Source organism: Eucyclogobius newberryi, unplaced genomic scaffold (assembly GCF_026437365.1).
Source record: "Eucyclogobius newberryi isolate DKJ021-1_F unplaced genomic scaffold, fEucNew1.0.hap1 SCAF_159, whole genome shotgun sequence".
In the NCBI taxonomy this organism is placed as follows: Eukaryota; Metazoa; Chordata; class Actinopteri; order Gobiiformes; family Gobiidae; genus Eucyclogobius; species Eucyclogobius newberryi.
Genome location: NW_027315789.1, coordinates 72,704 through 97,432, shown reverse-complemented (window position 1 = coordinate 97,432; position 24,729 = coordinate 72,704). Strand labels below are relative to the sequence as shown.

Genomic DNA, 24,729 nt, shown 5'->3' with positions numbered 1-24,729 from the left:
CGATGATGACTGTTGTGGGAGAGAACAGTGGCTGAGGGCGATCCGTGGTTGGATTTCGGTGCTGTGAGCCATCGCCGTGTACGGAGGACGGGCTGCTGGGGCCGGGCTCGAGCCGGGAGGCTCCAGGCTGCGGGCCAGATGCGTCGGTGTACCCGGACCCTTCAGTAGAGGGTCCCTGCTGCAGAGGCGCGTTCTCGGGCACGAACACCAGTTGTGCTGCAACTTGTTGTGGCCGTAGCCCCACTGGCGACTGCAGGGCCATCGGATGCGCCGTGGCTTGGGACCGTGACACCCCCGATAGCGCCGAGGGTGCACGCAGCGCTGGGGAAAGCGGCAAGACTAGAGCCAGGGCCCGAGCACCACCACTGGATCGTCTCAGGACTGCCTCTCTGATCACATTCAGTCTGGCCGAGGATGTTGTGTGCCGTTTAGATGTTTTAAACCCGATGGACTCAGAGGCGGTAGAGATGGAGGTGGTTACGGCTGCCTCGGGACGCACCAGGGCTTGTGGCGGGTCCTCGGTCTGCATGGACAGGTGACTCGGGACACTATCCTAGAGCGCCGGGAAATCAACAGATGAGTTCAGACTGAAAAGCGTCTGAACTGGAGCGGCTGGAGCAGGTGAGTCATTTGCCAGTGCAGCAAAACGGTTAGTGAGGCTTAAACTGGGGATAATTGTAGCTCCAAGTGTGCGTCTTTGTTGGTTCTTTTGTATACAGGAGATTGGCACGGGCGTCCCTACGATTATATTAGACTAGCTGAGTTGCTAAGTGATTGGTGAGTGGCTTCTAATGTCAAGGCTATGTTCTGTTAAATAACCATCAGAGGGCGCTTGAAGACTAAAGAAAAAGATCAAAGGAAAACATGGAGAAACCCACTACATTTTTAGATAATATTTGTTGGGGTTAGGGTTAGGTCAAGAAAACATGAAGACGGAGCAGTGACAAACCAAAACTTAATAAGATTTGATATAGTCCTTGTGGGTAATAGCAATGTTAGACCACACTCCCACTCCTCTCTGCTCCAGCTCAGGCAGATGTCTCAATGCTAACAGGGTGGACCAGGCTTGTTCAGGTCCGCCCAGTACTGGAGCAGCTGCTGTGAGGAGCCCAGGATGTAGGTGATGACCCTAGAGAAGTTGCAACGGTCATATTTATTGTTATAAGCCTTAAACTGCCACGGCCGCGGAGGGGCAGTAAGATCCAGGCCCAGCTTTTTCATACACATTCCTATGTATGCATCCTCAATGTTGAAAGGTTTGATTGTTTTGGAGACTTCCACATATTTAGCCGGAAGGTCATTGGAGAAGATGTAGCCCATGCCGAGGCAGTAGGTGGGGTAGTTAAGCTCTGGGTACATCTCCTCCGGAACGTACCATTTGGAGCTTTTGGAACGAACCACAGGACGGTTCTTCATCAGCATTCCAGTTAAATAGTTCACTCTGGGTATTCCAGGCCTTTTCAGCATGCCTACCAGATTCTCTATATTCAGAAACATGTCTGAGTCGATCTTCATTGCAAAGGTGGCATTGGTGCAATGTGTAGAGAGCCAGTGCATAATCACCATGGTCTTGATGGTGAGGTTCAAATATGAGTCGATAAAATCACTCTGGATTAGATCATGGTGCAGATTGTTCTCTTGCTGGAGGCTCTGCGAGTCAGCTCCGTGCCCTCCAGACTGTCCCAACATGAACAGAGTCAGCACCCTCTCCCCCTGCACCCGCGCCTCCCTTCCCCACGTCTTGCGGATGGCATTGCGTGCTTCTATGTTCTTGGGTGCCACAGGAATCATTAAAACCAAAAAAGGAGGGCTCTTACATACATCTAGGTTGTCCATGATAAAGTGATAGTTTGGGGCATAAGCCTGATGAAAGTGTGGAAGTTGGGCTATGGTGGACAGAGATTCTGGTTTGAGAGAGGATTTGGTGCCTAGAGCTGCCTTTTCAGGTACGAGAGAAGGTTTGGCGGCTGGAGCGACATTTTCAGATTTGAAAGGTGGTTTGGTGGCAAGAGCGGCTTTTTCTGGTTTAGGAGGGGGTTTGGTGGCTGAAGTGAAGTTTTCTGGTTTGAGAGAGGGTTGGATGTTCAGCTCTTCAGGGGGAGCGGTGCCTTTTACCAGGACCAATTCAGGTTTTAGAGGGACATAAAAAGCGCCAGGTCTAAATCTTTGCCCTGTGTGCCCTGGGAGTGTGTCCAACCATGACACAGTGCCCAACAGGATAAAGATGAAGATGAGGAGCAGGAGGGCCAGACACAGCAACAGGAGAAAGAACCTGGAGAAGAGCTTGTGTTGCGCCAGCCTGCAAATATAGAAATAGTAATGTAAACACATAATGATGCAAACACATACATAATGATTAGATGATTCAAAACATTTAGAATTAGGGCCTGAGACAGTGAGAGGGAGGGTAGTCAGTGACTCGAAGAATTCAGTGAGCTATAATTTGGAGTGAAGACCCCGTGAAAAAATATTGAAAGACGGCTCAGTAGCGCCCTCTCAAATATCGAATTACATGGCTGCAATGGGAGCTCTGAGTGGAACAATGTCAACATACTATACACGTTATACAAAGACCCTCAATTGTAAAAAAATGTTTTGGACTGAATAAGTTCCTAATCCAAAACACAATGGAGGGTAATTAATGCTATTCTGTAGGAATGAGCCTTGATCTGGGATCTGGATTTCCTTTGTCTCATTCACCAGCATTCCACGAAATCGTTGTCAACAAATTTACCCGTAGTTTTTAATTTTAGGAATTAGCATCTTAAATCAAGGTTTCAAGCAGACTAACCTCAGATCACCTTTCATCGGACAACTCTGAGAAATAACAGTGAACTTGTGTATGTTGATACACTTTCAACTGGGTCTGTTTTTGAGGAATTACACTCTACATCAGAAAGTGACTTAGGATCTTCAGAAACAGATAATAGCTCTTACAGCCCAGAACATGTGACTTCAAGACTAGACCAAAGAGCCAAAAGACCTCACACACAAGGGCTCGGCAACCCGCAGCTCCGGAGCCGCATGCGGCTCTTTAGCGCCCTGCTAGTGGCTCTCTGTGTAGTGGCAGGGCTCCGGGGGTGGATGAGATCCTGAGTACCTAAAGTCTCTGGATGTTGTAGGACTGTCTTGACTGAAACGTCTCTGCAACATGGCGTGGCGGTCGGGGACCGTGCCTCTGGACTGGCAGACCGGGGTGGTGGTCCCTCTGTTCAAGAAGGGGGACAGGAGGGTTAGGGTGGAATATTCAAGGTGAGTTCACACTCTGTACCACATGTGTAAATATAAATGTATTGTGGACTTTGGCCCTTGCATTATAATATTCTTGTGATATATAAAGTATGTCTGATGAAGTCACTTGCTGCACAATACATTTTAGGGCGTTAGTTTAGCAGCGCAGACTTTATTTGTTTCTTTAGTTACATTGGTCTAATCTGCTGATCCATCTGACTGTTGCTCTCAAAACTCAAAAACGTTACTTTAAATCTCTGGGTCTCAGCGTTGCCGGGACTTATTGTCATATTAAAAATCAAACCAACCCGGGGCCCTATGTAAAAAGAGCACCCCCTAGTGTTATTTCTGTAGTCACATCACACAGATGGAAAAACAAAAGGCGAGTCAGGCCCAATCTGACAAATGTGATTCATATTCCCTGTGAAAAGATAAAGCCCAGTCCCACTGAAACTAGTCTGAAACTTGCTGTGCAAAATGTCAGATCCTTATGTAACAAATCACTCTTAATTAACCTGTTACCACCCACCTATTTTCGCCCTGTGCACAATGGTTGGACATACCCAAATGGCATTGCTTATTAAAAGAGGATCTTATGTTCCACATGCAAGTGTGATGCATAATTAGAAAGCTTAGGCCTTCTAGTTTCTGCAGATGTGCACATGAACACTGTCAGGGCTTCAGAACTTACACTACAGAGGCCCAAACATAAACAAAACATCCTTTTTTAGTCTCGCCTGAATATTGTCAATTTGTAATGGTCCTGAGCATGACATACTTCATTGTGTGCATATGCTGTTCACTGTACATGATGTTTATCTTGTTGACAACAACTGTGTAAAGTTTCAGAGCTCTAGGAACAGGCATTTTGGTGCTGTTGACCTTTTTGTATCAAAAAGTATATTCGGAACAAGTGATCCAAATATGTGCCAACTGTGCCAAACTGTTTTATTACAATTTTAGCTCCTCTATGATCATAAAACATACATTTTGATGTTTTGTAGGCCACTAATAGCAATTATAACCGCTAAAAAAAAATATGTGAAAATGTGTAAATATGAGTTTACCCATGAATTTCCCATATAGAGGTAAAAAAAAAAAAAAAAAATTATAATATTTTTATTTTATTTTTGTATTGGTATAATAATACATACATCTCACAAAATGCACGTCCAAAAGGCTAATAAAATCAGAAAACGTTATGCGCAAAATCCTGCCGAGAAATCTGGCTCTTTACAGCCTTCCCGGAGCCTTACGCACGTGAACAGGGAGAATTCTGTGTAAATAAACCCTTTGTCCCGCCTATCAGGAAAAAGGTCTCCTGACTGGCTAGAATAATATGTCACTCAAAGTCTCCTGCGTGCCTGCTAGCAGAAGCTAAGGGCTAAAAATAAAGATGGACGCGCGCTTCGGAAGCGCCGAATTTTTTTCCTCCGGAGGCTGTAGCAAACAAACCCGGTGACAGAAAAATTCGTGGATGGTTTCATTCTGTAGGAAACAGTCTAAGGAAGAGATCGATGTCAAACACTATCGTATAAGTCAAACAGGTCATTTGTTATGGACGGAGAAATGCGGCGGACAAGCGCATTCTCGTCCGGTGAGAAACGAAGAAAAGTTTGTTTACTTGACAATATCTCGAAATCGGATAACTTCAGGAAAAATACAAGTGGATATTGTTTTTCAATGATTCCTAACGGACAGACTGAGTACAAGGATGTACAGAATTAAAGCCGTTTCGTCCGTCATAAACAGCAAACAGGACATGCGTTTGTAAAAGTTGAGACTTTCTCACAAACTATTGGCAATTGCTTCTTGGGGCATATTATTCAATGTAAATCAATGACATATTCGTTTTGTTGAGAAAATAAGCTTTAAAATGATGTATGGCTTGCTGGTATTGACCACGGAAATAAAAGTGATGATGTAAGAGAATATTTGAGATATAGAAAATGTTCGCCGGCGGACAGGTGGGTGGTAACAGGTTAATAGTAGAAAAAGCTTCAGTTGTTTCATCTGGACTCAGTTTGAAAAAATAGACGTTTCGACTCTCATCCAAGAGTCATTGTCAATAACAGAATTTAGGTCGAGAACTCCGATATTAATACTGTTCTGTGGTAAGACCCGCCCATTGGGAGGAGCCTTCCTGAAGTAGAAAGAGTTGTTTGTTTCAACAGAAACTCCCCCTTGTATCTACCGAGCTAGCCTATTCAGAATCTTAATGGGCTATTAGAAACCTCTTTGTCTTTGTGAGACCCTGGCTCAACCACCCTGAGTACCTGATTAGCATCTGAATGTCCTTTACCTTTCCAGGGGTTCAGAATCCCATTATAAATAACAGGAAGATGAAACCTAAGCCCTCCATTTCTGTTTAAAGAAGGTCTTTCTTTTTTAACAAAAATAGCTTCCTTGACTCCTCTTTCAAACCATCTTTTCTCCCTGCTTAAAACCTTCACCTCACCGTCTTCAAACGAGTGATTAGAGGCTTCAAGATGGAGATGCACGGCGCTCTAAGGTCCTGAACTAGTATTTCTTCTGTGCTGATAAAGCCTCTTGTGTAGAGGCTGTTTCGTCTCACCTATGTAACGTTCTTTACAACTTTCTTCACTGCATTGGATCGAATAAACTACATTGCTCTGTTTTTGAGTCGGCAACTTGTCCTTTGGGTGAACCAAAATGTGACCTAAATTCTGTTATTGACAATGACTCTTGGATGAGAGTCGAAACGTCTATTTTTTCAAACTGAGTCCAGATGAAACAACTGAAGCTTTTTCTACTATGGAACACGCCTGGACGAATGAGGGATTACACCGACTCTTAATTAATAATTTTATTTCTTCTTATAATCTTGATTTTATGTTTTTAACTGAAACATGGCTTGACAAAAACACAGGAAATGTAGTTCTGATAGAATCTGCTCCACCCAACTTTAAGTTTGAATCTGAAACACGAGAAAACAAAAAAGGGGCTGGAGTCTGTGCTGTCTTTAGAGATGAAATAATGACCCGCAGGTTGTCTTTTGGGGTGTTTTCATCATTTGAGTATGTCTCCTTTAAAATGGAGCTAAAACGGTCTCCATCCATTCTCTTCATTGTTTTATACAAGCCTCCCCAGCACTGCCAACGTTTTATTGATGATTTTACTGAGATGCTTTCAGTCATATGCACAGACTTTGATGGTTTGGTCATTACAGGTGATTTCAATGTGCATGTTGATAATGTTTGTGACAGAAACGCTAAAGAGCTTGATGCTGTCCTTGAAACCTTCAGTCTTACTCAGCATGTGAGAGGCCCCACCCACAGCAGAGTGGCCCCACCCACAGCAAAGGACACACTCTAGATCTCATAATTACAAAGGGGGTAAATATTTCAAATGTTAATGTGATCGATGCTGCTCTGTCTGATCATTTCTGTGTCTTCTTTGACCTGTCTGTTTTTCCCAAACCACCGGCTGGTCCTGCAGCTGTTCAGAGGCTGGTCCTGCAGTTGTTCAGAGGCTGGTCCTGCAGCTGTTCAGAGGAGACACATAAATGATGGCACAGGTGCACTGTTTATGGAAATGATACACTTTGAAAATGTCTCATGTTCTAATGTAAATGATTTGTTGAACTCTGTTACATCTAGTGTTTTGAATGTTCTGGACACCATCGCCCCTATAAAGGCTAAAATGGTTAAAAATAAGCAGAAGTTGCCATGGAGACATGATGATTCGGTCAGGGCACAGAAAAGGGAGTGCCGCAGGGCCGAACGGAAATGGCGCAAGTCAAAGCTCCAGGTTCAAAAAGAGATTTACAAAGAAAAGCTGAACATGTACAACCTAATCTTATGTAGAACTAGGGAAAGATATTTCTCTGAAATAATTGGAAGCTGCAGTAACAACTCACGTGTCCTGTTTGCCACAGTAACAGATGAACAAACCCTCCAGCTCAGCTGCCGTTAGAACTCATTTCCACATCCAAGTGTAATGAGTTTGCATTATTCTTTAATGACAAAGTTCAGGGCATTAAAAATGCTATAAATCCCACAATGCAAAAAATTACCCTAAAACCACCAAGACACTTAGAGCTAACTCACTTTGCACCAGTAACTGACAAAACTGTCCATGAGATCATCACCAGTCTGAGTTCATCTACAGCTGTCTCGATGTGTTACCCACCAGAGTTGTAAAGTCTGTGCTGAACAGTTTGTTAGCTCCATCACTCACATAGTTAAAGCTTCAATCTGGAACATTCCCAATGTCTTTGAAAACTGCGGTCATAAAGCCTCTCCTAAAGAAGAGCAGTCTTGAATCATGACCGGCCCATCTCTAATCTGCCATTTTGAGGCAAAGCCCTTGAAAATGTTGTTTACCAACAGCTCACAGATTTCCTCTTAATAAACAACTCATTTGATGTTTTTCAGTCAGGTTTTAGACCTCATCACAGCACTGAGACTGCTCTTGTCAAGGTGACAAATGACATCCGCCTGAACACTGACACGGGCAAAGCCTCAGTCTTAATTCTGTTAGATCTGAGTGCTGCTTTTGACACTGTCGATCATGGGATCCTCTTACAGAGACTAGAGGACTGGGTGGGCATCACTGGCACTGCCCTAAACTGGTTAAGGTCCTATCTGGAAGACAGGAAGTAATTTGTTGAAATTGGTAGCTGTGTCTCAGACACATGACCCTGACCTGGAGTGCCCCAAGGGTCAGTCCTGGGTCCCCTTCTGTTCAACCTCTACATGCTGCTGTTAGGTCAGTTGATACGCAGTGAAAATGTGTCCTATCACAATTATGCAGACGACACTCAGATCTATGTTTCACTATCGGCAGGTGACTATGGACCAGTAGATTCACTCTGTCACTGCATCCAACAGATCAGTGTGTGGATGCAAAACAACTTTCTCCAGCTGAACTCAGACAAGACTGAAATAATCGTTTTTGGCCCACAGAAACAAAGAGAAAGTGTTAGCGGTCACCTCCAGAGTCTCGCTCTAAAACCTACAAACCAAATTAGAAATCTGGGGGTAATAATGGACTCAGACTTGAACTTTAATAGCCACGTCAAATCAATAACATCAGCAGCTTTTTACCATCTAAAAAACATTGCCAAAATCAAAAATATAGTGTCAAAACCAGATTTAGAGAGACTTATCCATGCGTTTGTCTCCAGTAGATTAGACTACTGTAACGGCCGCTCACTGGCCTCTCCAAACGAGTTGTAAAACAGCTGCAGTACATCCAGAACGCTGCTGCTCGGGTCCTGACCAGAACCAGGAAGTATGATCACATTAGTCCTGTTCTCAGGTCTCTGCACTGGCTCCCTGTGGCTCAGAGAATAGACTTTAAAGCAGCTCTGCTTGTGTACAAGTCTCTCCATCGCCTAGCACCAAAGTACATCTTGGATATGTTAGTGCCATATGAACCATCTCGGACTCTGAGGACCTCAGGGACCGGCCTCCTGCTGGTGCCCAGAGTCAGGACTAAACAGGGAGCGGCCTCCTGCTGGTGCCAGAGTCAGGACTAAACATGGACCGGCCTCCTGCTGGTGCCAGAGTCAGGACTAAACATGGACCGGCCTCCTGCTGGTGCCAGAGTCAGGACTAAACATTGACCGGCCTCCTGCTGGTGCCAGAGTCAAGACTAAACATGGACCGGCCTCCTGCTGGTGCCAGAGTCAGGACTAAACATGGACCGGCCTCCTGCTGGTGCCAGAGTCAGGACTAAACATGGAGCGGCCTCCTGCTGGTGCCAGAGTCAGGACTAAACATTGACCGGCCTCCTGCTGGTGCCAGAGTCAGGACTAAACATGGGGAATCTGCATTTCAGTTTTATGCAGTTAAAATCTAGAACATTCTTCCTGAAGATGTGAGACACGTTCTACTCTGACAATGTTCAAATCTAAGCTAAAACAGTTTTGTTTAGCTGTGCATATGACTGAAAGGATTTTCTTTGCACTCTTCTCTTTTGTTTGTGATTTTATTAGTTTAGACAATCAGTTGGATTGATAATTTTTAATTTAGTTAATTTTATTGTATTTCTGTAATTTCTTTGTGATTTTAATGCATTTTTCCTGTTGTGTGAAGCACTTTGAATTGCCTTGTGTATGAAATGTGCTCTACAAATAAACTACATCTCCACTCTAAAGATAAGATTAGCATTTCTTGTTTCCTCACACGAGAGGGCACAGTGAAAAACACAAGTTCATAAGCTGTACAACGGTCAGAGCGACATAATCAACAGAAAAAGGCATTCCACGTGCTTCAAACCCGCATTTAATCAAAACAAGCAACATTGTATTAAACTATATTTTGATATATTATGAAGAACTCCTTACACGCACACGCAAATACATATTCCATTGTTCCTCTAAAGACACTCTCTGATGAGGACCTGTGCTGCCCTGCTGAAGCTTAATTTAAAATAAACTTTTCTTTTTTAGGTGAAAGTGTGAACTTACCTGAGATGCTCTGGTCCTCTGGCTCTGGAGTTCTCCAATGTACTGACCGGTTGAGTCAAGACAGGGGCAGGACAGTAGGCATGTCCAGGGGCAGGACGGCAGGTGTGTCCAGAGACAGCAGGAGTGTCCAAGGACGGCAGGAGTGTTTTTTCTGGCTGTATGAACGGGAAGTGTTACATTGTTGAAGATCTGGTCTAATCATTTATGTGCGTCTGGGAGTGGGACTGGTGGAGGTGTGGAGGAGGAGGTGGGGAAGAGGAGGTGTGGAGGAGGTGTGCAGTACAGAAGTCTCACCCGGTCAGTAAATACTTCTTCAAATGTGTAAACCAAAAAAGGCCATTCAATATTGTCAAATGCCTTTTCTAATGTTACTATAGCAACTGATCTTAAAATATTGCAGTTAATTATTCGCCTTATGTTGGTGTATGAATTTCTATTTGTCATTATTCATCATTTTAGGTCAAATATTGTTCATTGCAGCAGTTTGGCCAATATTTTACAGTCTATATTTTGAATGTTAATGAGCCGATACGAGGCGGGGCCTTTGGGGTCTTTATTTCCCTTTAAGATCACTTTCATAGTGAAAACATTTTGGTTAATAAAGGGGACAACGCCGTCCCTGATGGAAGGTTGTCCCCACACGAAGGTTGTCCCCACACGTCCCTGATGGAAGGTTGTCCCCACACGTCCCTGATGGAAGGTTGTCCCCACACGCCCCTGATGGAAGGTTGTCCCCACACGTCCCTGATGGAAGGTTGTCCCCACACGTCCCTGATGGAAGGTTGTCCCCACACGCCCCTGATGGAAGGTTGTCCCGACACGTCCCTGATGGAAGGTTGTCCCCACACGCCCCTGATGGAAGGTTGTCCCCACACGTCCCTGATGGAAGGTTGTCCCCACACGCCCCTAATGGAAGGTTGTCCCCACACGCCCCTGATAGAAGGTTGTCCCCACACGCCCCTGATGGAAGGTTGTCCCCACACGCCGTCCCTGATGGAAGGTTGTCCCCACACGCCACTGATGGAAGGTTGTCCCCACACGTCCCTGATGGAAGGTTGTCCCCACACGCCCCTAATGGAAGGTTGTCCCCACACGCCGTCCCTGATGGAAGGTTGTCCCCAGACGCCACTGATGGAAGGTTGTCCCCACACGTCCCTGATAGAAGGTTGTCCCCACACGCCCCTGATGGAAGGTTGTCCCCACACGTCCCTGATGGAAGGTTGTCCCCACACGCCCCTAATGGAAGGTTGTCCCCACACGCCGTCCCTGATGGAAGGTTGTCCCCACACACCGTCCCTGATGGAAGGTTGTCCCCACACGTGCCGGGGGTTCCTGTACAGGCCTTATACTGAGAGTAATGTGGTGCCGGGGGTTCCTGTACAGGTCTTATACTGAGTGTCATGTGGTGCCGGGGGTTCCTGTACAGGTCTTATACTGAGAGTCATGTGGTGCCTGAGGTTCCTGTACAGGTCTTATACTGAGAGTCACGTGGTGCCGGGGGTTCCTGTACAGGTCTTATACTGAGAGTCATGTGGTGCCGGGGGTTCCTGTACAGGTCTTATACTGGGAGTCACGTGGTGCCGGGGGTTCCTGTACAGGTCTTATACTGAGAGTCACGTGGTGCCGGGGGTTCCTGTACAGGTCTTATACTGAGAGTCATGTGGTGCCGGGGGTTCCTGTACAGGTCTTATACTGAGAGTCATGTGGTGCCGGGGGTTCCTGTACAGGTCTTATACTGAGAGTCATGTGGTGCCGGGGGTTCCTGTACAGGTCTTATACTGAGAGTAATGTGGTGCCGGGGGTTCCTGTACAGGTCTTATACTGGGAGTCACGTGGTGCCGGGGGTTCCTGTACAGGTCTTATACTGGGAGTCACGTGGTGCCGGGGGTTCCTGTACAGGTCTTATACTGAGAGTCATGTGGTGCCGGGGGTTCCTGTACAGGTCTTATACTGAGAGTCATGTGGTGCCGGGGGTTCCTGTACAGTTCTTACTGCAGATGACAGACACTTCAGTCTGACGGAGGAAGTTAAGAATCCTTTGGTAAAATCTGCGTTTACAAAGATAAGTTAAAATCTTAAACTGGTTGGTTCATGACCAAAGGTTTTGTACCAAATGGAACAGACTAAAGGTCTGGATTACAAAAGGTACAAACGTTTTTCATCAAGTTGTAAAAGATAATCATCGTCAGAGCTTTGAACTGTTGAAAGAATCAATTGACCGGACTTTTTTAAGTATCTACAAATAAGGAGTCATTATAACCAGGAAACTAAACAAAATAATGACTATTTTAATCATCTGAAATATTTATCAAGGCTTATAAATCAGAACTTTCAAGGGGAATAATATCTAAAAACTCTAACTAACTCTACTAAATATATTAGAAACAAATGGGAAAGAGAAGTTGATCTTGTTTTGACAGTTCTCAAAGATCTGCAGATTGTCTTTGTCTGACTTTGACTGTCTTTGTCTGTCTTTGTCTGTCTTTGTCTGACTTTAACTGTCTTTGTCTGTCTTTGTCTGACTTTAACTGTCTTTGTCTGTCTTTGACTGACTTTAACTGTCTTTGTCTGTCTTTGACTGACTTTAACTGTCTTTGTCTGTCTTTGACTGACTTTAACTGTCTTTGTCTGTCTTTGACTGTCTTTGTCTGACTTTTACTGACTTTAACTGTCTTTGTCTGTCTTTGTCTGTCTTTGTCTGTCTTTGACTGTCTTTGACTGCCTTTGTCTGTCTTTGACTGTCTTTGACTGTCTTTGTCTGTCTTTGACTGACTTTAACTGTCTTTGTCTGTCTTTGACTGACTTTAACTGTCTTTGTCTGTCTTTGACTGACTTTAACTGTCTTTGTCTGTCTTTGTCTGTCTTTGTCTGTCTTTGTCTGTCTTTGACTGTCTTTGTCTGTCTTTGTCTGTCTTTGTCTGTCTTTGTCTGTCTTTGTCTGTCTTTGACTGTCTTTGACTGCCTTTGTCTGTCTTTGACTGTCTTTGACTGTCTTTGTCTGTCTTTGACTGACTTTAACTGTCTTTGTCTGTCTTTGACTGACTTTAACTGTCTTTGTCTGTCTTTGACTGACTTTAACTGTCTTTGTCTGTCTTTGTCTGTCTTTGTCTGTCTTTGTCTGTCTTTGACTGTCTTTGTCTGTCTTTGTCTGTCTTTGTCTGTCTTTGTCTGTCTTTGTCTGTCTTTGTCTGTCTTTGACTGCCTTTAACTGTCTTTGTCTGTCTTTGTCTGTCTTTGTCTGTCTTTGTCTGTCTTTGTCTGTCTTTGTCTGTCTTTGTCTGTCTTTGTCTGTCTTTGTCTGTCTTTGACTGTCTTTGTCTGTCTTTGACTGACTTTAACTGTCTTTGTCTGTCTTTGACTGTCTTTGTCTGTCTTTGTCTGTCTTTAACTGTCTTTGTCTGTCTTTGTCTGTCTTTGTCTGTCTTTGTCTGTCTTTGTCTGTCTTTGTCTGTCTTTGACTGCCTTTGTCTGTCTTTGACTGTCTTTGTCTGTCTTTGACTGACTTTAACTGTCTTTGTCTGTCTTTGACTGACTTTAACTGTCTTTGTCTGTCTTTGTCTGTCTTTGTCTGTCTTTGTCTGTCTTTGACTGTCTTTGTCTGTCTTTGTCTGTCTTTGTCTGTCTTTGTCTGTCTTTGACTGCCTTTGTCTGTCTTTGTCTGTCTTTGTCTGTCTTTGTCTGTCTTTGTCTGTCTTTGACTGCCTTTGTCTGTCTTTGACTGTCTTTGTCTGTCTTTGACTGACTTTAACTGTCTTTGACTGACTTTAACTGTCTTTGTCTGTCTTTGTCTGTCTTTGTCTGTCTTTGTCTGTCTTTGTCTGTCTTTGTCTGTCTTTGACTGCCTTTAACTGTCTTTGTCTGTCTTTGACTGACTTTAACTGTCTTTGTCTGTCTTTGTCTGTCTTTGTCTGTCTTTGTCTGTCTTTGTCTGTCTTTGACTGTCTTTGTCTGTCTTTGACTGACTTTAACTGTCTTTGTCTGTCTTTGACTGACTTTAACTGTCTTTGTCTGTCTTTGTCTGTCTTTGTCTGTCTTTGTCTGTCTTTGTCTGTCTTTGTCTGTCTTTGACTGTCTTTGTCTGTCTTTGACTGACTTTAACTGTCTTTGTCTGTCTTTGACTGACTTTAACTGTCTTTGTCTGTCTTTGACTGACTTTAACTGTCTTTGTCTGTCTTTGTCTGTCTTTGTCTGTCTTTGTCTGTCTTTGTCTGTCTTTGACTGCCTTTGTCTGTCTTTGACTGTCTTTGTCTGTCTTTGACTGACTTTAACTGTCTTTGTCTGTCTTTGACTGACTTTTACTGTCTTTGTCTGTCTTTGTCTGTCTTTGACTGTCTTTGTCTGACTTTGACTGTCTTTGACTGTCTTTGACTGTCTTTGTCTGTCTTTGGGTTAGGGTTAGGGTGGAGACATAAACTCTGAATTAAAAAGGAGAGAAGCCATTTGAATTCACACTTTGGAAACCTTGAGCCCCAAAGGACTCAACAAAGACTTTGGGGCTCAAAGTCAATGTCATTATGCTTTTCTGGCCAGCGAGAGGAATTCTCTCAATATTTGTTGTTTATGAATATTTCATGAGCTCATGTCACGCACGGGGCTAACTCTCAAAGTTAGTCCTTAGATGGGCTTTTAAAAAAACACAACAACACAACAAACAGCTCAATGTAAAGACAATATACATCATTAATTTAAAACAGGTCAAAGATAATTCATAACCGAGTTGTTGTGCCAATGTAAACACACCCTGTGTTTATATTCAAGCATCATGCAGTTTTACTAGTGTTTTTACTGTTCCATTGTATTTATCTGTGGTTAAATGATCAGTATTTATGTACTATTATTTAATGTTGTAATATTCAACATCTCGAACTCTAGTTCGAGTGGAGGGTCACGCTGAAGCCTCAGCGGACAGTCGAGTGGAGGGTCACGCTGAAGCCTCAGTGGACAGTCGAGTGGAGGGTCATGCTGAAGCCTCAGTGGACAGTCGAGTGGAGGGTCACACTGAAGCCTCAGCGGACAGTCGAGTGTAGGGTCAGCCTGAAGCCTCAGTGGACAGTCGAGTGGAGGGTCAGCCTGAAGCCTCAGTGAACAGTCGAGTGGAGGGTCAGCCTGAAGCCTCAGTGGACAGTCGAGTGGAGGGTCATGCTGAAGCCTCAGTGGACAGTCGAGTGGAGGGTCAGCCTGAAGCCTCAGTGAACAGTCGAGTGGAGGGTCAGCCTGAAGCCTCAGTGGACAGTCGAGTGGAGGGTCAGCCTGAAGCCTCAGTGGACAGTCGAGTGGAGGGTCACGCTGAAGCCTCAGTGGACAGTCGGGTGGAGGGTCACACTGAAGCCTCAGCGGACAGTCGAGTGTAGGGTCAGCCTGAAGCCTCAGCGGACAGTCGAGTGGAGGGTCAGCCTGAAGCCTCAGTGGACAGTCGAGTGGAGGGTCACGCTGAAGCCTCAGTGGACAGTCGAGTGGAGGGTCAGCCTGAAGCCTCAGTGGACAGTCGAGTGGAGGGTCAGCCTGAAGCCTCAGCGGACAGTCGAGTGGAGGGTCAGCCTGAAGCCTCAGCGGACAGTCGAGTGGAGGGTCAGCCTGAAGCCTCAGTGGACAGTCGAGTGGAGGGTCACGCTGAAGCCTCAGTGGACAGTCGAGTGGAGGGTCACGCTGAAGCCTCAGTGGACAGTCGAGTGGAGGGTCACGCTGAAGCCTCAGTGGACAGTCTAGTGGAGGGTCACGCTGAAACCACAGTGGACAGTCGAGTGGAGGGTCAGCCTGAAGCCTCAGTGGACAGTCGCGTGGAGGGTCAGCCTGAAGCCTCAGTGGACAGTCGAGTGGAGGGTCACGCTGAAGCCTCAGTGGACAGTCGAGTGGACGGTCAGCCTGAAGCCTCAGTGGACAGTCACGTGGAGGGTCAGCCTGAAGCCTCAGTGGACAGTCGAGTGGAGGGTCACGCTGAAGCCTCAGTGGACAGTCGAGTGGAGGGTCAGCCTGAAGCCTCAGTGGACAGTCGAGTGGAGGGTCAGCCTGAAGCCTCAGTGGACAGTCGAGTGGAGGGTCAGCCTGAAGCCTCAGTGGACAGTCGAGTGGAGGGTCAGCCTGAAGCCTCAGTGGACAGTCGAGTGGAGGGTCAGCCTGAAGCCTCAGTGGACAGTCGAGTGGAGGGTCACACTGAAGCCTCAGTGGACAGTCGAGTGGAGGGTCAGCCTGAAGCCTCAGTGGACAGTCGAGTGGAGGGTCAGCCTGAAGCCTCAGTGGACAGTCGAGTGTAGGGTCAGCCTGAAGCCTCAGTGGACAGTCGAGTGGAGGGTCACGCTGAAGCCTCAGTGGACAGTCGAGTGGAGGGTCACGCTGAAGCCTCAGTGGACAGTCGAGCGGAGGGTCACGCTGAAGCCTCAGTGGACAGTCGAGTGGAGGGTCACGCAGAAGCCTCAGTGGACAGTTGAGTGGAGGGTCACGCTGAAGTCCCAGTGGACAGTCTCAATGTCCTCTCACTGCCCTTCAGCAGTGGTCTCAGATGTTTATCTTCTCCCATGACCACGCCCAGCAGGAGCCCTTCCCATGACCACGCCCAGCAGGAGCCCCTCCCCTCCACAGTTCCATCTTCACTGGACACATGTCAATATTCATACATGAAAACTCCATTGTTTGGAATCACATGGTCTCGTGGTCTGAGTGATTATTTTCCGTCTTCTTTGGGTCCAGATAGATCCCTTTCTAAACACTGTCTTTCCAGTGTCCTTTTTTCCTTCTTCGTCCTGCTTATGGCAGCTTAGAGCAGGCGTGTGTCTCGCAGATACCAGCCTGTGTCCAGGGTGTGTCCAGGGTGTTGGTGGAGGGTGCGGGCTGTGGTCAGGGTGTTGTTGGTCCAGTCCACAGGAGGAGCAGTGACCCTCTCTGGTGCAGGGGCCTCGGAGCCTGGCGTGCTGCAGTGGTCAGGGTGTGTTCAGGGTGTGGTCAGGGTGTGAGATGCTGAATCCTGTCCAGTCGTCTTTGTTTCTATTTATTCAAATTAAAGCTTTAGTTGGTTTGTTTGATTAGTTCGGTATATTTCAGGTCTCTCTCGTTTGCATTTTCAGAATGTTTTCATTTGAATAAAATCTATTATTCTTAAAAGGAAACTATGCAATTTGTTGAGGCAATAAAAAAATGTAATGAGAAAAACAAATAATAATAATAGTCATAATTTAATTGAATTTAAAATTCAAATCTGGTGGCAGCCCTTAAACTTAAGAACTTATTTATTAATTCATTCTAAACACTTTAATTCATTCTAAACACTTTTTCCCAAATTCTAAGCATTACTGGTGTCTCGGACATCTGTACATGCCAACAACAACAACAACAACAACAACAACAACAACAACAACAACACTCTTATATTGACTTTTTGTTGTTGTTGTAACCGTACGTTAAAGGTCAATGCACACGTCTGTGTTGTCCTAACGTACCCTCCACTGTTCTAGTTTAGGGTCCACAACTCGCTAAACTATTGCCCCAGGCAAAACTCAACTAAAGCTCATTTTAAAATTCTGCTTTAGCGAGTGATTTAGTGACATCCTGTTCCTCCTTTATTTACTCGTGCACAGTAAATAAACGCCCTCACTGTCCCTAGACAAGATCGTTCTGTCCCTAGCTGCCATTACAAATACAGAGTAAGCCTTTTGTAGGCGGTAACAAACATTTGCCAAACCAATCAGAATTGGCTCCAAACGACGTCACGACTGTGACAGTTCCAGCTTCTCTCTCTTCAGAGCTTAATGATGATGACTCGGTTAGGGTTAGGGTTAGGGTTAGGGTTAGGGTTAAAACCCTCCAGCTCAGCTGCCGTTAGGACTAATTAACACATCTAAGTGCAATGTCTTTGCAGTCTTCTTTAATGACAAGTTTTGGGGCATTAAAAAATCCATCAATTCCACAACACAAATAATAACCCTGCAGCCACCTAAACACTCAGAGTTGACTCACTTTCCACCTGTAACAGTCAAAACTGTCCTAGAGAACTTCACCAGAGTAGAGTTTATCTACAGTAGAGGCTGAAGTCTGTGCTGTCAGTTTGTTAGCACCAGTCACTCAGATATTTAATGTGTCACTTCAATTTGGAACATTCCCAAAGGTCTTGAAATCGGCAGTAGTTTCTTGGTCTTGCTTTCTTGTTTTGTGTTTGTATATATTTCAAAAATGTGAAAAAATGCAGACGACATGTGAATATGGACCTCCAGCTGGTGCCAGAGGGCCTCCTGCTGGTGCCAGAGGGCCTCCCGCTGGTGCCAGAGGGCCTCCCGCTGGTGCCAGAGGGCCTCCTGCTGGTGCCAGAGGGCCTCCTGCTGGTGCCAGAGGGCCTCCCGCTGGTGCCAGATCAGTGTGTGGATGCAAACCAACTTTCTCCAGCTGAACTCAGACAAGACTGAAATCAACTAGTGTTGGGTTCATTGCAGCGTTTGGCTCAGCTTGTGCACTCTCTCCCGTGCCATCTGACTGTGACATCTTTGCAGAATACTCAGTCTTAGTACACCAGGTATGTAATGCAGGACAGGAGACACGTGTGTCGTTTTCATCGGTAGCCGCACTGTTCACTGCTCTGTCTTTCCTGAGTGAAGTGAACAGGACGTTCCGCCTTTATTATTTGAACAGAGCTTATCCCTACGCCGAACAATATAGTGCTAACATGTAGTGGAACACATCGCTCTCTAACACTCAGACTTGAACTTTAACAGCCACATCAAATCTGTTCCCTGCCTTGTACTCGTATCCAAAAGTAACGTTACGCAGACTCATGTGATGATGAGCAAACCTTGGTTAAAAAAAATCCTCCAAAGCAATGATCGGAAAGCAGTGACATTTTGCGATCTAATAGTGCATTTTAAACCAATTCGTGATTAATTGCTAATTATCGGCGACGTGGGCCCCTGGAGACAGCTGGGCCCCTCCTCGCCTTTTCTCCGCTCAAAGCAGCTATAACTTTCAGCTCTGCAGCGGCTTGTGGTTGCAGCTCAATAGACAACCAGACGTTTGACTAATAACTGTGCCACTTTCCCCAATGACAGGAGCCGATTGTGCGTAATAAAGCACCGCTAAACCAATATCGCGCTGTTCTTGTGTGAGTGGCGTGCGGGCCGCAATGATCACTTTCATGCACATGGATCAGAAGATGAACTTAATCCTGCATAACTCCTGGTCAACTTTCCTCCTGACGGGATCTCTCGCGATAATGACTGAGGGGCCTCTACTCTTTGACGTTTCATTGTTTGACTGAATCACTCCGCGGCCTCGCCAAAGAAAAAGCATTAAGGAGCGTCAACGATGACAATGTATTTATTTTTTCAAGGTCGGATCAATTTGGAAGGTCTAGGTTTGTCTCGAAAATCTATGCGCCTCTCTCTGCTGCAGGACGCGGGGTATAAAAGGGCTCTTTGTGGAGAGACTGCACCGGGATAATCAGGGGCCAAAGGCGCATCACCCGGATCAAGTGTTAGTCCAGAGATCATTTGACGTTATTCAGACTGAACCGTGTATATTTAGCCTGTATTTACCAGCATAATGTTGCAATGTTTTAACTATGGTCCAGCAAAAAAAGTTATTTGTAAAAATAAAATAAAAAAGTTTGTAAGAATCTGAACTTTTAATTCACGTGTTCTTCCTTTCTCAGCGTAAATAAAAAAATCACTTGACCATCACTACACAATTATCTATGATTCTAATGACATTCTAGAGGCACAAACGTCCACTTTTTAACGTATTCTCTTGATTTTCGTCTTCTTCTGCTCTTGGACTTTGTGCGACATAAAAATGTCGCACAAATAATAATAATAAAGAACTAGATAACACTAATCTGAACTTGATCTACTCCTAAAAAAATGATATTGGCCTATATTCCAACAGCTGTATTTGTGAAGTGTGCAGGGCAATATCGTTTTATTTTTCTTGAACTAGAGCACGTACCTTAATCTGTCCACATGGGGGCAGTAAAGGCTCACGTTATTGTCACTAACGCGTCTCCTCAGCCAAACCAGGCCCTTTTTTTTATCATCTCAGATCCATTCATAGTTACTCCTCTTTGTCCTTCCACCATGATCACAAACTGCCTTTTGAAAAATGAATGCCTTAAGAATGTCCTGTCATACTAATCAGATTTACTTTTTAGATTGATTAATCGCAATTGATCAGTTATGGACATTTTTGTCAACTGATCAAGCAGTTGAATAATCGTTAACTGGTCTATACACAGACTCCAAAACATGCCATGAGCCGAGAGAAGATGTTTTATTACTCAGACAGTGCAGAAAACAACAAAATAAGCGTGTTTTTAATGAAAACACCCTTTCTCCACCAGGACGTCCTCAAATGGGTTAAGTTCAGCTTCATTTGGGTAAAATTGAGCAAAAATCTCATTCACTGGCCTGTCGCGTTATAACAACTAATCGATTAATCGGAAGAATAATCGCTAGACTAATCAATTGCCAAAATAATTGTTAGTTGCAGCTCTAGATTTTACACATTCACACAAACAAACACATTTTTGTCAAATATTGCTATCAAAAATTCAGGTCAAAACATAGTGCACATTTTAGCATTAACATTTGAAAAATGACATAATACTAAACTAATGCAAGTGGAATATTATTTATTTCAGATCTTCATGTTTGTAAAAGTATGGTTTTGTGGGCTTTATAATGAATAAGAATCCCCACATTAGAGGACATTGCTGCTCTTGTTTCTATACTTGCAGCTTTGCAATGTGGTTGTGGTAGAAATCATTGCAAATGTCAAATTTAATGAAAGTCATAACCTTGGAACAGACTTGTAATCGATAAAAAGTTTCATGTTTTATGCATTTGATTAATAGGAACCAAAGAAAACGATTTGTAACTTGCAAATCTTAATGGCAAGAGTCGTTTTTATTCAGTTTTTTTCTTATCAATTTCAACCATGTATTTTTCAGCTATAGAAAGACACATGTTATTCCTTTCTTTGTTATTTCTCTCGTCCTATTACTGAGTATGAATCAATACGGACACGATCTGCTGAGCAAGTTCAGCGTGTCTGTGTGTTCTCCTGCTCCTTCTTATTGGTTTATTGACCCAAGAACCGACTAAACAAACCACTATTGTCCACTCTTCTCTCGCTCTCTATTCATGTCTTTCTTTCCCTCTTGTTTCTTCTCTCTCTCTGTCCATCATGTGACGTTCCTACATATAGTGTCTGGATGTGTGCAGTTCCTTTTGCAGCTCTGTGTTTGCTCTGGAGCAGGCGGCGCGCTGCTGTCCACACATTGGGTTGAACTGTAGTAAACAGAGCTGCAGCTGAAACACGGAGCTTCAGAGTCAGGAGTCGTAGCAGAGACAAGGCAGCAGTGGCTGAGCTTTTAGGAGCATCAGGGCTTCAAAACAAGGACCAAACAAACACCAAATCAACTATAACTGGACTTAATAATGCACTGTTGTTTGTTTGTTGTTTGTACCAACATGAAGTTTAAGTTACCTAAGATTTATATCCATTTAAACATGGAATAAACCAGATTTAAACTCGGATTAAACTAGGAATAAAACAGATGTCCACAGAAGGAGGTGGATAGGAATCTGCAACTATTTCTATTATTTTTTTAAATGTTTAGTTTGTCTCTTGATATTTATATACTAGACAGTACCGTGACAAATGGGTTGAAGCTGGGGAGGACATTCAGCAATTGTCAGAGCTTAGAACTCTTGGGCAGCACTCAAAATATTATCTTCATTACAATTATTTCTTAAATTACTTAATCAGGACTAAACATGGACCGGCCTCCTGCTGGTGCCAGAGTCAGGATTAAACATGGAGCGGCCTCCTGCTGGTGCCAGAGTCAGGACTAAACATGGAGCGGCCTCCTGCTGGTGCCAGAGTCAGGACTAAACATGGACCGGCCTCCTGCTGGTGCCAGAGACAGGACTAAACATGGACCGGCCTCCTGCTGGTGCCAGAGTCAGGACTAAACATGGACCGGCCTCCTGCTGGTGCCAGAGTCAGGACTAAACATGGACCGGCCTCCTGCTGGTGCCAGAGTCAGGACTAAACATGGACCGGCCTCCTGCTGGTGCCAGAGTCAGGACTAAACATGGAGCGGCCTCCTGCTGGTGCCAGAGTCAGGACTAAACATGGACCGGCCTCCTGCTGGTGCCAGAGTCAGGACTAAACATGGAGCGGCCTCCTGCTGGTGCCAGAGTCAGGACTAAACATGGACCGGCCTCCTGCTGGTGCCAGAGACAGGACTAAACATGGACCGGCCTCCTGCTGGTGCCAGAGTCAGGACTAAACATGGACCGGCCTCCTGCTGGTGCCAGAGTCAGGACTAAACATGGACCGGCCTCCTGCTGGTGCCAGAGTCAGGACTAAACATGGACCGGCCTCCTGCTGGTGCCAGAGTCAGGACTAAACATGGAGCGGCCTCCTGCTGGTGCCAGAGTCAGGACTAAACATGGACCGGCCTCCTGCTGGTGCCAGAGTCAGGACTAAACATGGAGCGGCCTCCTGCTGGTGCCAGAGTCAGGACTAAACATGGAGCGGCCTCCTGCTGGTGCCAGAGTCAGGACTAAACATGGAGCGGCCTCCTGCTGGTGCCAGAGTCAGGACTAAACATGGAGCGGCCTCCTGCTGGTGCCAGAGTCAGGACTAAACATGGAGCGGCCTCCTGCTGGTGCCAGAGTCAGGACTAAACATGGAGCGGCCTCCTGCTGGTGCCAGAGTCAGGACTAAACATGGACCGGCCTCCTGCTGGTGCCAGAGTCAGGACTAAACATGGACCGGCCTCCTGCTGGTGCCAGAGTCAGGACTAAACATGGACCGGCCTCCTGCTGGTGCCAGAGTCAGGACTAAACATGGACCGGCCTCCTGCTGGTGCCAGAGTCAGGACTAAACATGGACCGGCCTCCTGCTGGTGCCAGAGTCAGGACTAAACATGGACCGGCCTCCTGCTGGTGCCAGAGTCAGGACTAAACATGGACCGGCCTCCTGCTGGTGCCAGAGTCAGGACTAAACATGGACCGGCCTCCTGCTGGTGCCAGAGTCAGGACTAAACATGGACCGGCCTCCTGCTGGTGCCAGAGTCAGGACTAAACATGGACCGGCCTCCTGCTGGTGCCAGAGTCAGGACTAAACATGGGGAATCTGCGTTTCAGTTTTATGCAGCTAAAATCTAGAACATTCTTCCTGAAGATGTGAGACACGTTCTACTCTGACAATGTTCAAATCTAAGCTAAAACAGTTTTGTTTAGCTGTGCATATGACTGAAAGGATTTTCTTTGCACTCTTCTCTTTTATGACTTAAATTGTTTTTAATTAGTTAATTTTTGTTGTATTTCTGTTTCTGTAATTTCGTTTGTGAATTGCCTTGTGTATGAAATGTGCTCTACAAATAAACTTGCCTTAGAGCTCGTGAATAGAAACATGTGAAAAGGAGGCCACACCTTTTGTGTTCTTTTCTTGCTTGTTTGGTCAGGAACAGGCCACAAACGTCCAGACCACACTATGTGAAAGGTGGACAATGTTCGACTCTTTCTGTGGGAAGATCCCTCATTTTCGGTCCTTCCACAGGTCTCCGTAGTCTGCGACAAAACACACACTGGAGAATGTAGGATGATACTGTTTGTCTTAGTTTGGGATCCAGTAGCCACTGGACCGTATTTCATTCCTAGTGAAGCCTTTTCCCTGATGATTCGCTCTTTCGTGACAGTGAGTATCAGTTTAGTGACATGATGTTCTCTTGGAATGATGTTTGAATGAGTTTGGAAGTGGAGTTTCCTCCCACCTTGAGCTTATCGTCTTTATCCAAGAAAAGATCCAAGTTGTGCATTTTATTGTTTTTGGATAATGCTTTTCCTTTGCTTGTGACTTTATTTATGTGGAATATTCTTGTCTTTGTAGGTCTTTGATGATGAATATTTCTGCATTTTGTCTTTCGGTTTCAGTGCTGCGTGATTTTGATTTGTCTTTGAGCAGATATCGTTTGAGACGCGCTACTGCACTGACCAGGATGAGAACTTGGTGAGACGGTCACTAAGACTTCTGTGTGTGTAGTTTGTGTATTTAGTGACTGCACTTTTCTCACCTCTGGGTCTGGGAGTTCAACGGGCTCCTTTGCATCACCTCTTTTGATGATGTCATTCTTGTACGTGACATAGTCCTTTCCGTATTTTTCATCACGCACAAGTTTCCTTTTGAGCTGATAAAGTCTGCTTTCAGCAAGTTTTGTGTTATCTGGCAATTGCGGCGTTTTCTTGAAGGATAATGGCATCTTGTAATGTCCATCCTCAGTTTGTTCAAGTTTCTCGAGGAACATGAGATCCTCCTGTGACACAGCTTTCTCGTTTCTTTCACCATCTTTGAAGTCCTTTTCTAAAGCACGTTTTGCGTCTGCAGGAGTGGAAGGAGGGATTTCCTTGACAGTTATTCTGTGACAGACACTGTTCATTGTGCATGTTTCGTTGCAAGGCACTGAATGACCAACTATGAATAGCATATGGCTCATTGTCTTTGTCAGGGAGTACTTGTGTAACCAATGAGAAGACTTACTTCACAATTGAGGAGCGGCGGGACATCATCTGTAATGGGGAACAGATGACTCCACAATTGGGCTGTTTCTCTTCTGTGTTCTCTGTTGTAGTCCTTTGTGTCCGCAGTGGGGAGCCTTATCACTGGTGCTGAATTATAACCTCACACACTTTTCCGCTGCTTACAACTGCATTTTTACCCATCATTGTAGTCAGTTTGAGTTTGGGCACACATCTGCTTCACGTGTTACATCTTGAACAATAAAGACTGTGTCGCTCTGAGTGTCTAATAATGCATAGACTAGTTTTTCCTTTTGTGGGTTTGTGGCAGTTGACACCCATAATGGAACTATCATTGAGGTGCTGACAGCGTGTTCTGCTCTAGCAACATTTAGTGACATGGCTGTTCCAGTGTTACCTTGAATTGCGTTGTCTGTACTCACGTGACCTTGTGTGCTTCTTTGCAGGCGGTAGCTGTAGTTTTCATCATGAAGACAGGTTGGGTGTCTCTTAGAGCAAGTCTCACAAGTGAGGCGGCGTCTGCAGTCCTTAGCGTTGTGC

The 24,729-nt window shown here is 45.1% G+C and overlaps 1 protein-coding gene across 1 annotated transcript; it reads right to left on the bottom strand.

The window, feature by feature from the left end:
* Window positions 1-984: 984 nt before the first annotated feature.
* On the bottom strand, window positions 985-24,089 carry LOC140361357 (beta-1,3-galactosyltransferase 1-like). The gene is made up of 3 exons (XM_072447071.1): window positions 23,727-24,089; window positions 21,294-21,312; window positions 985-2,108 (listed from the first exon to the last, which is right to left on the bottom strand). The coding sequence occupies exons 1-3, from the start codon at window positions 24,087-24,089 to the stop codon at window positions 1,048-1,050; spliced, it is 1,443 nt and encodes a 480-aa protein (XP_072303172.1). The 3' UTR covers window positions 985-1,047.
* Window positions 24,090-24,729: the final 640 nt, after the last annotated feature.

Excerpts from the sequence above, each read along its gene's own strand:
- LOC140361357 (XM_072447071.1), bottom strand. The coding sequence starts at position 24,089 with ATGAACAGTGTCTGTCACAGAATAACTGTCAAGGAAATCCCTCCTTCC.